At 41.8% G+C, this 14,240-nt stretch overlaps 1 protein-coding gene across 3 annotated transcripts in view; it reads right to left on the reverse strand.

The window, feature by feature from the left end:
- The window catches only part of CPPED1 (calcineurin like phosphoesterase domain containing 1), a 54,105-nt gene that overhangs the window by 24,759 nt on the left and 15,106 nt on the right, over nucleotides 1–14,240 (reverse strand). The window contains exons 2-3 of one of the 3 annotated variants that reach the window (XM_026793855.2): nucleotides 14,032–14,159; nucleotides 3,564–3,782 (exon numbers count right to left, since the gene is read on the reverse strand). In XM_026793855.2, coding sequence (XP_026649656.2) covers nucleotides 3,564–3,782; nucleotides 14,032–14,065 — 253 coding nt within the window. In that variant the 5' untranslated portion in view covers nucleotides 14,066–14,159. Of the gene's footprint in view, nucleotides 1–3,563; nucleotides 3,783–13,607; nucleotides 13,768–14,031; nucleotides 14,167–14,240 lie in introns of those variants that run through there. The other 2 variants (XM_074553208.1, XM_005487666.4) reach the window with 2 other exon arrangements.

Raw genomic sequence — 14,240 nt, forward strand, 5'->3', positions numbered from 1 at the left:
GTGAGGCTGTTCTGAAAGCAAGAGTTTGAGAGGGTTGACAGTGTTCAAAGACAAGGTCCTAGAAACACAAGAATGGTCCTTCTGGATAATCATGGAAGGCAGAGGGAGAGAGAAAAATGTAGAAGAATGATCTGGCTAAATGAGGGACTCATGCCTGAGAACCAATGAAAAAAGGACATAAAAGGGAGTTGGAACCAAAGACATACTTGAAAGAAGGAATACTGAAAAAGTACCCAGGTGTGCAGGGCTGCTGTAAGGAAAAGTGCTCTGAGGGCTGCAACTAGCAGAAGGCAGCAGAAGCTTCTACTGCTACTTTGGCAATAAAATAATAAAATACAGCCCACTGCTGTGTGAGGCAGTGACAAGCAGCAGGTGCTCAGAGCTTCCCTTGCCTCCCTGCACTGAAACATTCTTCCAGAGCTAATGGAGCACAGGAAACATCAGGGATGGAATCAGCATCTCCTGCAAAGCTTCAACCCAAGCCATCCCATGGGACTGATGGGATGAATCCAAGAGTACTGAGAGAGCTGGCTGATGTCACTGTGAGGCACTGCTCTATAATCATCAAAGGGCTGTGGAGCTGGAATCTTGCAGTCTGGATGAGTGGAGAACAAGATGGGTGAAGAATTGGCTGCTGGACTGGAACTGGACTGCTGGGCTCAGGTGTATTGGTAAAGGAACCACATGGGAAGTTTTCATAAAACCAAACAGAAGGTTCCAATTTGACATGAGAACAGTAACATTTTTAGAAATCAATTCCCAGAGTTTTAGAAAAATGCAGTCAAATAAACACATCATATGATCAACAACATTTTACAGATTACCATTTTTGTCATATTAGATCATATTATACTTAATGCACATAAATGCCTTCAGAAGGAAGTCCTTCATTGTCATGGTGTATCTAGATGTAAGCATAGAGTTCATAGAAATTATATTCAGTGAGATAGCTGCACTATAAGGTAACACTTAAAATTCTCGATGTGATTGTACCACAATATTAGTGTTACCAAGAATAGATATCCTATTCTGATTATGTAATCAAGCAAAACTTCTGGAAATAATATTCAGAGTACAAACTACTTTTAATCAGCAGCTAAATACCAAGATATGATTACTTCGTTGCTCTAATGACATCTGTAATGGATTCCAAGTGCTGTGCCTGATTGCTTCCCAGCTGATCAGGATTCTGTTCATCACTTCTAGCTGCTGGAATTCTGAGATTTCTTGGAGTTCCTCTGCAAAAGGCTTCAACACTGGTTCAGCTAAATGGCTACAGTGCATGCTTTAAAACAGCCCATCAAAAACTTTACCCTTAGTACTCCATGCTAAAACATTTTAAGAGAAGACAGGAAGATCGGTGTTGCCCACTCACTTTTTACCAACAGGAATTGATGAAGATGCTGTGTAACCTCCCGGTCCTTTTTGGCAACTAGTCCAAGACTGCTAATCCACAGATATCTGCACCATAGAGCAAGTCACTGTTATCTCTGTCATCAGTTTAGACAGAAAGACAAAGGGCTGTAAAATTGTCCTTTTATGTACAACTTAATGGTTAAATTGTACTTTTATGTTTATCAACACACAGCAGAGCAAGCCATTTGTACAAACACAAAGGCAATAATGAAGTAATTGTTCCAGCTGAATATTCTACAATTCCTTTTAATAGTGCATTTCCTTAACCACTTTCTATAACTACATGGTAACACAGGCTTGAAAACTATTAACATAATTTCAATCACCAAGAAATTATTAGAGAAGTTAAAATATGATGGCTCAAGTGAGGTAATCATGGAATCATTGAATCATTTAGCCTGGAAAAGACCCTTAAGTTTACTGAGTAATGAACTGCTCCTTCTTGCAATTTCTTGGAAATTGCATGAGGCAGCTTCAAATATTTATACAAGGCACAGCACATCCATCACACAATGTAGGTGATCTCACCAGTACAATCCACTCAGTTTCTTTCACATGTCTATTAGCAAAATGAATAATGCTAATGTTTTGCAAAGCCCTGACAGGTTTGTATTTAAAACATTCCCAAGTCTGAGACATACACTAGCAAAAGGGACAATAATGACTACAGAGAACCATTGCTAGAAAAACAAAACCCAACCAAATACCAGAAGTATCACACACACGACTTACTGTACCCAGCCATTCTGCGCCCAGTGGGAGCCAGAAGATTGCTGGCTCTCTAGTTCACACTTAAACTCTACCAACAGAGAAGCCTTAGCATTATGTTCTTTGAAGTCAAAAGAGACAAAAGTACTCAGAACTTTGCATTGTTTTATGAGTATTTGAGAAATATCCAGGTAAACTGTTATCAAAAACAAACCAACTTAGCCTCCTGGATTTTATTAATTTTTAGAGTGAAAGATCCCTTAAACAGGATATTAACACTTATTATTTGTCCTGACTTTTCTTTCAAGAGATACTGAAACCAAAATATTTGCAACACCTACACAAATTAGAGGTCCTAATCAAAACATTTATTAAAACTCTGCTACAGGAAGATGATTCCAAAATTAATGGAAGCATGTAAGCCAATAAAACTTCACCATGGCATACTTCATGGTCAAGCTACTGAGGTGTTACACAGTAGATTCAATCAAGCTTAAATCTGTTGTTTTTTACACTTTCCCACTCTTTCAGCAAAACTGTGTTCCGATCAAAAGAAAGCCTACAAATACTGTCAATCAATTTGACAGCTAAAGTCTTAAAATTCCCACTGTGGGACACTGAAGGAATTAGTGAAAGGTCTCCAACGTGCTGGAGGCCCTGCTGTGTGAGCAGGGGCTGGGAAGCAGCTCCTCAGGTGCAGGTGGAGTGTGAAGCAGAGCACGAGGCACAGGATGTCTGCAGCTCCCTGGGTGCATTGTGGTGCTGGCAGTGACAGAGCCAGGGCTGTCTGCAGCTCTGCTGCTTATCAGGGCTAACAAATGTGGGACACTGCTCAGTTCTGCTTTCCAGACCACTTCTCAGCAGGTAACACCACATCCAATTCCACTTCCCAGAAAAGTACTTCTCTGTCTTGTAACTCACCTTTCTGGATGGTTTTTTGTTCTTCCTCTCAGGGTACAAAGAAACACACTGAGCTCAGAGTCCCAAACCACAGGACAGAGTTGCTAGAGCTCAAACTCACTGACCTTTAGCATTTTAAAAATGTAAATATTTGAATCTATTAAGCACTAGAAATCTATAGAATTCTCTGAGCCTTACTCACTTTAGGTACCCAAAAAGCCATATGTAGTTTTTGCTATTTTCTTGGCATTAGTTTTCCCCAGTGGCTAGAGCCCCTCAAAGCAAGCAATTAATAAACGAATGTACAGATGTACAGCTGTAAGATGAATGCTACACAAAGTCAGATGAAAAAATCAGAATAATATTTCAAGAATCATCTACAAATCACAGCTTTTTTCCCCCAAAATACCAAAACAGGAACTAATACTAATGATACTTATGAAAGACTATTTTGAAGTCAAGTAAATTAGCCTTGTTGCCAATCTGAAGTATAAAAAAATAGAGTTATTACCTCCATTCTGCACTTTTAATTGCCTTACCTGGCATTCCATGGACAAGGTCTCCACAGAGCACAAAGAACTTGGGTTTAGGGTTTAGTTTGTTAACAGCCTGCACTGCTTGCTCTGTTAATTGAATTTCTTCTCCCCATTCATCATCTCCATTATCAGTGTCTCCCTGTGCCCAAGCTTTTATCAGTCCAAACTGAGGATCTGCTCCTTGGATGAAGTAGAAGGGCCCCTTCCATTCGTACTCAGCATCTAAGAAGAAAAAAAAGGAAAAAAAAAGAGAATGAAAGCTTCCACACAATTAAATTGATTGTTCTTCACCTCAGTAGGTTGACACTGCTTTAATTCATGTAGAGAATTCTGTACTCATTCATACAGGACAAATATAAAGGCAGAAGTACAAAATTTTCCTCTAATGTATAGTTGTAATAAAGGAAAGCATATTAATCTAATTACACCACATAGTAATTACAGACTGATTAGAGGAGAAGTATGTGAAGAATTCAGCAAGTAGTGCTGGAAATTACAAGACTACAACACAGCACAATTGTGTAACATTAGATTTCAGTTGACTCTTTTAAGATTCCAATTATTGCTTCTTTAATTACCAAGTTAAAATACACACAGGTTTCACATTTCATGGTTCCAGTAGACTTTTTCTTAAATTATTAAGGAGTTGGATGCTTTTTTGTTCTCATAGTTTTAGAGAAATCTGGATGTAGCACATTCTTTGGAGTCAGAACTGAAGCCACTCAACAGGTCCAAGGTCAGCAAACACTACACCCAGCAGCATCAGAATCATCAGCAACAACGAAAATTAAACTTACTGCTGCCACAATTGTTCCCAAGACCTATGACAGAAAGGTGAGAACTCAGAAACAAATTTCTATTGATAGAGTCACTGTAGGCAGAGGGCAGGACAGAATCTGTACTGGTACCATTTTTTGAATACTTCTTTCTCCAGTATTGTAATACCAAGTACAACAAAGGGTGACATATACAAGCCTATTTGGAAGAAAAAAAATCTCAGCATTGGGCAAATAAAACAAGAGTTGGCTACAAATTTAAAATAAAACTGGGTAGCCTGTTTCCTACACTTATGTCTCAAGCTGGAATTGAAGTACAAACACAAGTACACTGTGGTTTCTCCAGCTGTCTATACGCATTCATTTGCAACCTGAATATTTTAGTTTTGACAGCTCTATTTGGCTTAATACATTTACTGTTACTGGAGGTTTTTAAACAGCATTTAAACTGTTAAAAACTCACAGACTACATCCATCTATAGTTGAATCTAAAAAGAAAATATACAAATTATTTAAAATTAAAATATAATCTGTAAATATACTCTCATATCATGTCAGTCTGATCTGAAATCCATTTTGAGGCAAATGGTCCTCTGGTTTTCTAACAACAGTAGAGAAGTTGCATGTTCAACACATGGATGTACTTTTGATTTCCTTCCACAAGCTCTAGAGCTGAAGTTTCACACTTTGCCAGAAGGGGAGTGAGTTTCTTCCAAGCAAGGTTAGCAAACTGAGTTCAGAATTCATCTCTTGCACCATGGATATGGATAGGCCAGAGAGAGGGATGAGGAATGCAGGCAACCCCCGGAAGCCGCTTGTGATTGTCATCTGTTGCTATGGCATCAGATCGTTTTTCCAAGTGAAAGCTTCTGCACTTTAGTTAAAGTAACATTTCCTTTCTAAACAAAATTATTCATATACCAGAACTGACTTACTCTAAATAATAATCATGTATTTTATAGACAGAAACTTCTCATTGGCTTGAATTCTGGAATAAAATTTACTCTTCAAGTTATACAACTGTTCAGAGAAGTGAAATGATCTATCTATCTATGAGTTTGCAGTATAGGCCTTATGGAACCAGTTGAATGCCAAAATAATTTAGGTTTTTATTTTATGACTTGCAAGAAAAAATACAGTTGCCATAAAAGCAGCTTACATGATAAATGCAATAAAGGCACTGTTTGTGCAGAGAAACCAAGTTACAGTTTTTATAGGTAGAAAGCTATAAGAAAAAAAACTCAGTTAAGGAAGCTTGCATCAGAAGCCCTTTATGACCTCTACAAAACGAAAATGAAAAAAGGAATGTCTGAACAGGAACTTGGTTTGAAGGAGTGGCACAATTTATTCATTAAATGGGGACAAAAGAACAAACCTTTGAACAAGATGGCAGGATTACTACTACCTGTCCCTTTTCCAGCAACCTGACAGACAGCACTGATAAATCAATGCTGAGGAAAATCTACTTGCTTTGTATTGCTTAATCTGAAGTCAGTATTTTTACCGTAGCAGCCTAAGTAAAATATAACTCCATTTATTTATTTTTACAGAGACTACTTAGAAAAAGAGCCAGCATTTGTTTTTAGAGCCTGTGTTTCAAGCATGGACAGACTGTGTTGTGCTGACAGAGCCCAGCACGGTGCTGGTGGCCACAGGCAGCACCTGGAGCAGCCCTGGCTGGGTGCACAGTCAGCAGGGCTGGCCCAGCTCCCAGGGAACTTCACCCAGAGCCCCTGAACACACACAGCTCTGGCAGGCACACAGTGCACTGGCAGGGAGCGGGTGGGAAAGGCACACTAGGGGTTATTCTAATATATGTTTCAGGGATATTTTCTTTTCCTGACTTATATTCATGGCAATACAGAAACTCTCTAGGTTTCAAGTACCTGAATGTTTCTAAGACTGTGCACAGATGCTCTGGTTTGAGTGGGTGAGTGATGGTCATGTGAGGCAAAGAGAGAGACTGATAAGATGAATTTCAAAAAGAGAAGTTCAGTACACAGACAGAATCAAGAAATGGCAGAAGAAAGGAGAAACAGAAGATGCAGGGGTGGAGGTGGTGAAGAGTGGGGAGAAAAGGAAGGAGATAGGAGGTGAAAAAAGAAAGGAACTGAAAATGATGCAAAGGTATGTGCTATATTCTCCTGTAGGAAAGAAAAAGATAAAATGAAGAAAGTGAAGCAGGGATATCAGAAGAGAGCCAGGAATCAGGGCTATATAAATAACACTTACTTAAAATGTTAGTTAACTGGTCTTAGTCAAATAATTCAGTCAATAGCAATTTCTGTGGTATTCAATAACTTATCAAATAGTTACAAAAATAACAATAAGGCTGAAAAAATATTTTCTACCTTTGTCTTGTTATTTGATCACTCCAACCAGAAACATTAAAAACAAATAACCTTAGTAGTTAAACCAAATACCATTAGCTTATTACTTATCAACTCACCGCTTTTGTTTCCCATGAAACAAAAGTATATGGGAACAAACTAATGTAAGGACATTGTTTAAACTTACAACTTAACTTTTCTCTTAAAATCAGAAATGTGCTTTAAGTACTTTAAACACAAATACAGAATATCATGATTAGAGTTGTATAAGTACACCAATGGTATGAACTTGCACATGGCACCGATCTTAAGCCTCTTCTGAATTCAGCACATCCAGGAGGTAACTCTGAGGGCCCTCAGTGGTCTGTCTTCAGAGTTGTTCTTGTAAGTTTTTCCTAAGCTGTGCAAGCTGTGACACCAGTCCAGCTAAAGTGTCAAGTGTTGCTACCAGTGCAATTTCACTAATTCTGCTGAAAATCCCAGGACTAGGTCAGCATGAGTGCTCTTCCAACAAACCAATATGGTAAGAAGGTGGCAATGAGAAACAGCCGGGAAAAGCATCTTCCACTACCACAGATGGATCCCAGAGTCTTCTGCCTTACAATGAAATGGTTGATCAATGGACCCTGTTCAGATCATTATTCTGTACCCTCCTTTTCTCCCTCACCTTGTTCTTTTCTTCATTCAGCTACCCAGAGAACAGGTACTGTGAGCAAGCAAATGAACTTTGTCTGTCCTGTGGCCAGGCCCCACAAGCCCCTGTTGGAGCCCTTTCTCTGGTCCTTGCACGGGATCTCTAGAGCAGTGCCCAGGGGATCATTCTGCTCCATGCTGGGGCCTGCCCAAGCCTGGCAGGGGGGAACTGACAAACACTGCAAACCTCCAGTCGTGATCCAGGCCCCAGCTGCTGCTTCTGAAGGTTTCAGTTAAATAATGTGTACAATGGCCATCATCCCTTCAAATGCAGCAAATGACTTCTGTGGGAATAACAATAAAGACATCCTTCTCACTAGGAGTTTGAATTTTTGAGCCTTCAGATGAGCAATGTAGCTGTATTAGATGAAATGCATGCTAGGTAAAGCAACAGAAGACTAGGATTCAATTACTAATTTTTTCTGTCCTCTCTCTTCCATCACAAAATTGAATGAAGCTGAGAATGCCTGAAAATTGGCTCTTCATCCCTACAGACATTGAAGCTGTTTGTGATTCTCAGAATTTACCATAAGAAAACACAAATGCAGAACAAAGTTGAGACTTCTCTGATAACTGAGGTACATATGACTTCCATTTCTGAAAGACAAGCAATGTCTGTGGAGCTGCTCTTACACACCAAGCAACAGAAAATTCCTATTTTAAATCAGTTTTGATTCCAGACCTCCTTAAAAGCACAGCTGATGGCCACAGAAGAAGTCCAACTACTGAACATGTTGTTATGCCTCAGTTTCAATAGCTTCCCGCTCTTTTTCTGCTCCCATGAATGCCAAAGTACAGACAGAGGATCGATGCAATGTATTTTTAGTAGCACTGGCTGAAAAACAGTGCCAGCTTCTAATTTTACCTAAGGATTAATTCTGTGAAGGACTGAAGAAGTCAGCAGCAGCTCACCAGAGAGAACCTCAGTCATGTATTGTGATCACAGGCAAAGAGACACTTCAAGGACTTAAGTGGGATTTCAGCAGAATCTCCCAACTTCCAAAGGACAATAGCTAATCTCTTGCTGTGCCTTCATTTCTTCCCCTTTTGCTTTTCCTAGTTTCACTTCTCTTTTCTCTCCCATCTCCAAGGATCACCAACACATCTATTGAGATTGCTCACAGAGACCACTGGCCTCTGACAAGCACATAGGATTGTGGATCCTGGTGGGATTTCCAGTATTTCCCTGGGGGGATTTTTTAAAAGGACATTGGTTGGGTTCAACAGTATATTGGTGTTCTTCCTCTACACTCTGCAGAGTTTAATGGAAACAAATCAGTTACAGAAAGTTACTCCTGTCCTTAATCTCTCTTTAGCCACTACTGTGTCAGAGCAGTTTGGACATGGACACATCTCCAGTGCTGCTCAGTGCACCACAGGCAGTAACAAAGATGAAGATGCCCTCACTGTCACGCTGGGTTTGACAGGAGAATCAATACCTGAAATTCAGAGCACAGCAGACACAGGGACATGGTTCCCTGCCCTGAGTTGTCTCTGCTTACAAAGTGTGCCTGGGACTCTTTTTCTGGGTAAAATTGAAAAGGAAGCACAACCTTGGTTTTCCAAAGAAGGTCTATGCAGAAAGGAAAATGGAATTTCTTAAGTGAAGTCAGAGTGTATACATCACAGACTACACAAACAGCAACAATTTGTTTCCATTACTCTCAGTCCTGAAATAGCTTAAAAACCGATAAAGGAATTGTGCTACATTTTTAATAATTTCTTTTTATATATTAAAATATTGTCAACAGAAGTGGCTTATAAAACTCACTATTTTTGTATGGCTAAATATCAAAGATTTCAGTCTAAAGAAATGTGCAAGTCTTTCAGCGATTTTTTTCCATGTGTACCTGGGAGTCTACCAAAGACATGACTACTGAAGGTTCTGTTGGATGACCAAGGCAACCTGTCATGAATTATGCCATTATAAGTACCAGAGGGAAAAAACCCTTCAAAACAGGTATTAAAATACATTTTCAGAGAAAAAATAAAACTTTTTAAAGAGTAATTATTCTACAAATTATGCACTACAAAAATACTGTCAGTAGAAACCTAAATGACAGAACATGGTTTCTCAAAAAAAGAGACAGTGCTACTGTTACCAAAAGATACTTTTAAACTTCTTAGATAACTATCAAGGTAAGAAATGCCCTCTCAGACACAGTTTATTTGTACTGAGGGCTACAGAAGCTAAATTCTAGTCATGCCTTATGCCCACCCCCAAATTTAACATGTAAACTCATTACAAAAACTTTACAGCCCAGAACTGTAGGTGTGAAGGGGGGTGGCTTGCATAATGACAAGGTGAAGTCACAGAAAGTTTCTCAAAACCCACGTAAAAATTTCCCTAATCCATATGAGAGTTGGAGACAGTACTGGGAATGGAATATGCAAGCTGGGAAGCAGTTCTGATCAGTGCTCAAAAATATTACTGTTGAAGAGCTCTAGAACAGTAATCAAAATGTGCCAAGCTCCAACACTCTTCAGAAAGCAAGAAATCAACTGTGGTTGTATTTAATTTCAAAAGAAGGCGAATTATATATAATTATGATGCTTTTAAAAAGTGCAAAAATCCTTGAAGGCAGCATGGAAACTATTCAAAGACATTATCCCAGAGGCTCAGACCATATGCACAGCATTTACTAAGGACTTCAGAAAGACCAAAAAGAATCCAGAGTGTCTAAACTACTTAAGTAACAGTGATAAGGAGGCTGGTAAGAGCAGGTCAATGTCCTTTGAAAAGCTAAAGCATTCAAATAAAAAAAAACAGGAAAGCTTTCATACACTGAAAGGTTTGATACTGAAGTCCAAGAAATCAAGCTAAAAAAAGTGAAGAACTGAAAACAGCATAAAACTGAGAACTAATAAAGCACTTTGTACAGGAATTAGGAGCAGGTAGTCTGCCATACAGTCACTATGGTTACCAGGTGTTCCAGACATGCAAGATGCCCCCAAAAAGAAACGCTGAAATAATAAAAAATAAGGCACATTTTTGTATCCACATGCATCCACTTGGGAAGACCTAATGTGATAGTTCCTCCTGAGAGACTGCACATCAGGTCTGTTCCAAATCAAAGTACCAGTAGATGATTCCACAAACAGACACAGGCACTATGAAACCACTTAGATTGAACATAGAACTCCTCAAAAGTGAAAACCAGTGAACTTCAGGGGAGTTATCCTTAAACCTGCCCTGGCACCAAAGGAACAGGGGAGGTGCCCACTATTACATCCACATTTAAAGGGGCTCTGGTAACAACTGACTACAAAAGTGGCATCTGTACAGACAAGTGATGGAAGCACTAACCAAGACAGTAGCTCCTGTGTTTACTGATTCTTCAGAAAGAGTAATCAACAGCTTTACAGGGACAAGGGAGATCCACTTGATCCCATCTCCATGAGGATCTTACAGTTCCTCACCAAAGACTCTTATGGAAGCCAAGCTGTCTGGAAATACAAAATGAAGTCCTTGCATGCACAGAAAACTGGTAAGAAAAACAAAAATGGACAAGACACCCAGATACCACCTGGATCTGTACTAGGACCTATATACTGTTCAACAACTCAAAACAATCTGTCACAGCAACTGAGCAGTGAGGAAGTGGAATTTGCTAAAATTAAGCCATTTGACAGCATGAAAATCAGGCCTGGTTGTGAAGAGCTGAGGAGAGACTTCCTATGCAGCGAGTGTTCAAAAAAGGATGAACTTTGTGCAAAAATGTGCACCATAGTGCACGTGGGGAAAACACCACCAACTTCATATGATTTTAACCAAGTGCTACCAAGAATCACCTCAACATTCAAAAATGGAAAAAATCAGAGATTGGAAAGGAACAGAGAACAGAGCAAAATGAAAATATGAGAAGTAATTGAATAAACTTTGAGAGTATGTACAAGATTGGTGAGGGAGGTATGACAAAGGAACACAAAATCACATGTCGAACTGAGACTGTGAGGATGCAATAGTGGTTATCCACCTGTTCCACATAAAGGTTTTGGAACCATCAACTAGAACTAGCAAAAGACAGGTTCAAACAGACACTTCTCAACCAGTTCAACTGACAGAATATCACTTGTTTAGTTACTTGAAAAAAGTGTTCCACCACTTCCACCAAAGAAATTCTTTGCACAGCATGCTACTGACATATTCGGGACCAAAAAAAAAAAAAAAAAAAACCAAAAAACCAAACAACTCCCTGACTTCTGGAGAGAAGTGGTGAAGACAGCACTTACCCAAACATATGGTTCTGTTTCTTCACTCAAGTGATAACAGAAGTAGACAGCTGAAGCAAAATTTCACATGGGCATAAAAGAGACAATTTATTTCACAAAGTAAAGTCAAACCATACAAAGGTCTCTTGCCAATCATGTAGGGTATTTAGACACTGTTTACTACTGTGCCTCATTGATTATATGGATAATTTCAATCCCTCACCTCAAGCTCTTCATGCACATGTCCCACATCAAGGGCAGAGGAGAGCAGGTTACAGGCATAACCTCCACGTTATGTAAAAGCAGAGTGAACAATTTACCAGTAGGGAAGAAAGACTTTGCAGAAACGGTAGGAAAAAAAGGAAGGAAATATAGCTCTCAATAGTGGCTTTAAAAAGGAAACAGTGTGCCAAGCCACAGCAGTAGCAGAAAATGTGGATACATGTTTAACAGGAGTGGAACCTTAAGATTGAGAAAAGCAACAAAACAGCAACTGATTTTTGTCTTAAACTGCATGAAAATTTGCCTCAGTTTTAACAGCCCTTGATTATCTTTTCTTCTAATAATTTAGTTATTAAAACGTTGTGTTGAACTTTAGCCTCTTAAGAAAGACCCAAGTGAATTATTTACAAAAAATATTGCACCCGAAGATGGTAGCTGGACTATGATAGCCTAACAAATCCTGAACAAGATTAAAAGCAACCAACTGGTAAGAAAAATCTTAACTAATATTTTAAAAATTCCAAACAAGAACACTTTAGAAGAAAGAAGCACACCTGGTCCCAAATGACATTTTCTTCCATGTTTAAAGAAATTTTCAAGGAGTTAGATACAGCTTTTACTTGGAAATTTTTACACTGCTGTTGAACACTCCTTTTGTCAAAATTCCACTGTATAGTTGATTTAACTAGATGGCTTGTCTGCCATCTGTCCCCTGAGCAAATGCTACGCATTCTGTTCCAAACCAACCAGACCATCTGCAATTAATAGGTTGCCAGAATGGCTGTATACATATACTTCACATGCTCTGAGTTGGTGATTTTTCTTTATTTGGCAACAAGCAAAGCCAAATATTTCCAGTGCAACCCAAGAAAAGACCACAAAATTGATGGGATGAAATAGCCTTGCTGACCTCACCAAACCAATACAATTTGAAATTCATAAATACAGAGAAATAGAAGACCTTCTATACATGACCATAGAAAATTATTTCTTAACACAGCTGTGTCCCTGAAAAGCCCCAGCACACTGTAGAACCTCCATCCTTGGGAGAATTTTACAAACAGGTGCATTCACTGAGATGTTAAGGTGTTAAATGCGCTCCTCTGCGTCCAGCCGCAAGCCAGAACCAGCAGTGACAGGCGGCTGCCACCTTTGGCTGGGCCTCGTCCCCTTACCCACCTGGCGGGTGTGGGAGCGCGTCTGCCCCGGCTGGCTGCAGCGCAGGGCTCGCAGTGCTGCTCCTGCACAGCGGGGCAGGGCCAGGGGAGCACCTGTGCTGCTGCTGACCCGAGCGCGGCTGAGCACCCCGGGGAAAGCGGCATCTCACCAAGCCGTGAACTACCTTACACCTCGGTGCGCTTTTGTTCGGGCACCAACAGTGACCCAGCGGTCACCTGTTAGGTCACCCCTACAGGTACAACCACAGGACAGCACAGCGCTGGCACCAACAGCTCCAAAGGCTATGGAGACCCGGTTCAGCAGCACCCACAAGCATTTTAAAACGAATCCGCTGCTGGACACTGCTGGCGTCTGCACAGGATCCAAAGCGTGGGGACAAACCTGGGCGCGCCCCGGCACAGCGGGGGCAGCGGGGCGGCCACAGCCCCGCGTCCGTCCGCGCTGCGGCCGCCGGTTCCCCCCCGTGTCCCCCGCTCGCCGCCACACAGCCCAGGCCCCGGCGCTCCACACCTCCCTCTCCCGGGCGGCAGCTCCTCCCGCCGCCGGGGAAACCCGGGGCCTCCCTCCGCACGCCCCTCCCGCCCGGCAGCGCGGCGGGGAAGAGCCCGCGGGCGATGGCGAGGCGCTCCCCGTACCTGGGCGGAAGGCGGTCAGGGTCCTGCCGCGGGCTCTCAGGAACACGCTCTCCGCCGCCGCCATCGCCCCGGCCCGCGGCCGCTGCCACCGCCGGGCCCGGCCGCCGAGGGGGCGGCACCGCCTCCGCCGGGGGCGGCGCCTGGCGCGGGCGGGAGGCCCCGGGACGCACCGGGGACGCCCCGCGGACCCGGGCGCTGTGGCCGCGCTGGAGGCTCCGGGGCCTGGCGTGAGGGGAGCAGCGGTGCTCGGGCGGCTCTGGGGCGAGGCCTGGCAAAGCCCTGGGAGCAGACAGGGGGCTGCGGGGCGGCTGCCGGCACCGCCGCGTGTGGGGGCGACTTAGGGTGGAACCTGCCCCGAAGATGCGCTGGCTTTTAAATAAATTACAATAAATTTATATTACATCATATTCAGCTTGTTCCTAACCTGCGAACCGAAGTAACCCCTTGTCTGAAAGCATTGGCAACCTTCCTTTGTTCCTTCATGGGTTGTTCTCATCAGGTTTTCTCAGTGTTTAAACGTGCTCCCGCATTTAGGTATCACCAGCAACTACTCTGTGAAATAGAAAAGAGAAGTTTCGCAGGGAAAGCAAAGCCCCAGTGTCTCCCTGCTCCAGTGCCCCCAGCTCCGCCTGC

This window comes from Zonotrichia albicollis, chromosome 16 (genome assembly GCF_047830755.1).
Source record: "Zonotrichia albicollis isolate bZonAlb1 chromosome 16, bZonAlb1.hap1, whole genome shotgun sequence".
Classification (NCBI taxonomy): domain Eukaryota; kingdom Metazoa; phylum Chordata; class Aves; order Passeriformes; family Passerellidae; genus Zonotrichia; species Zonotrichia albicollis.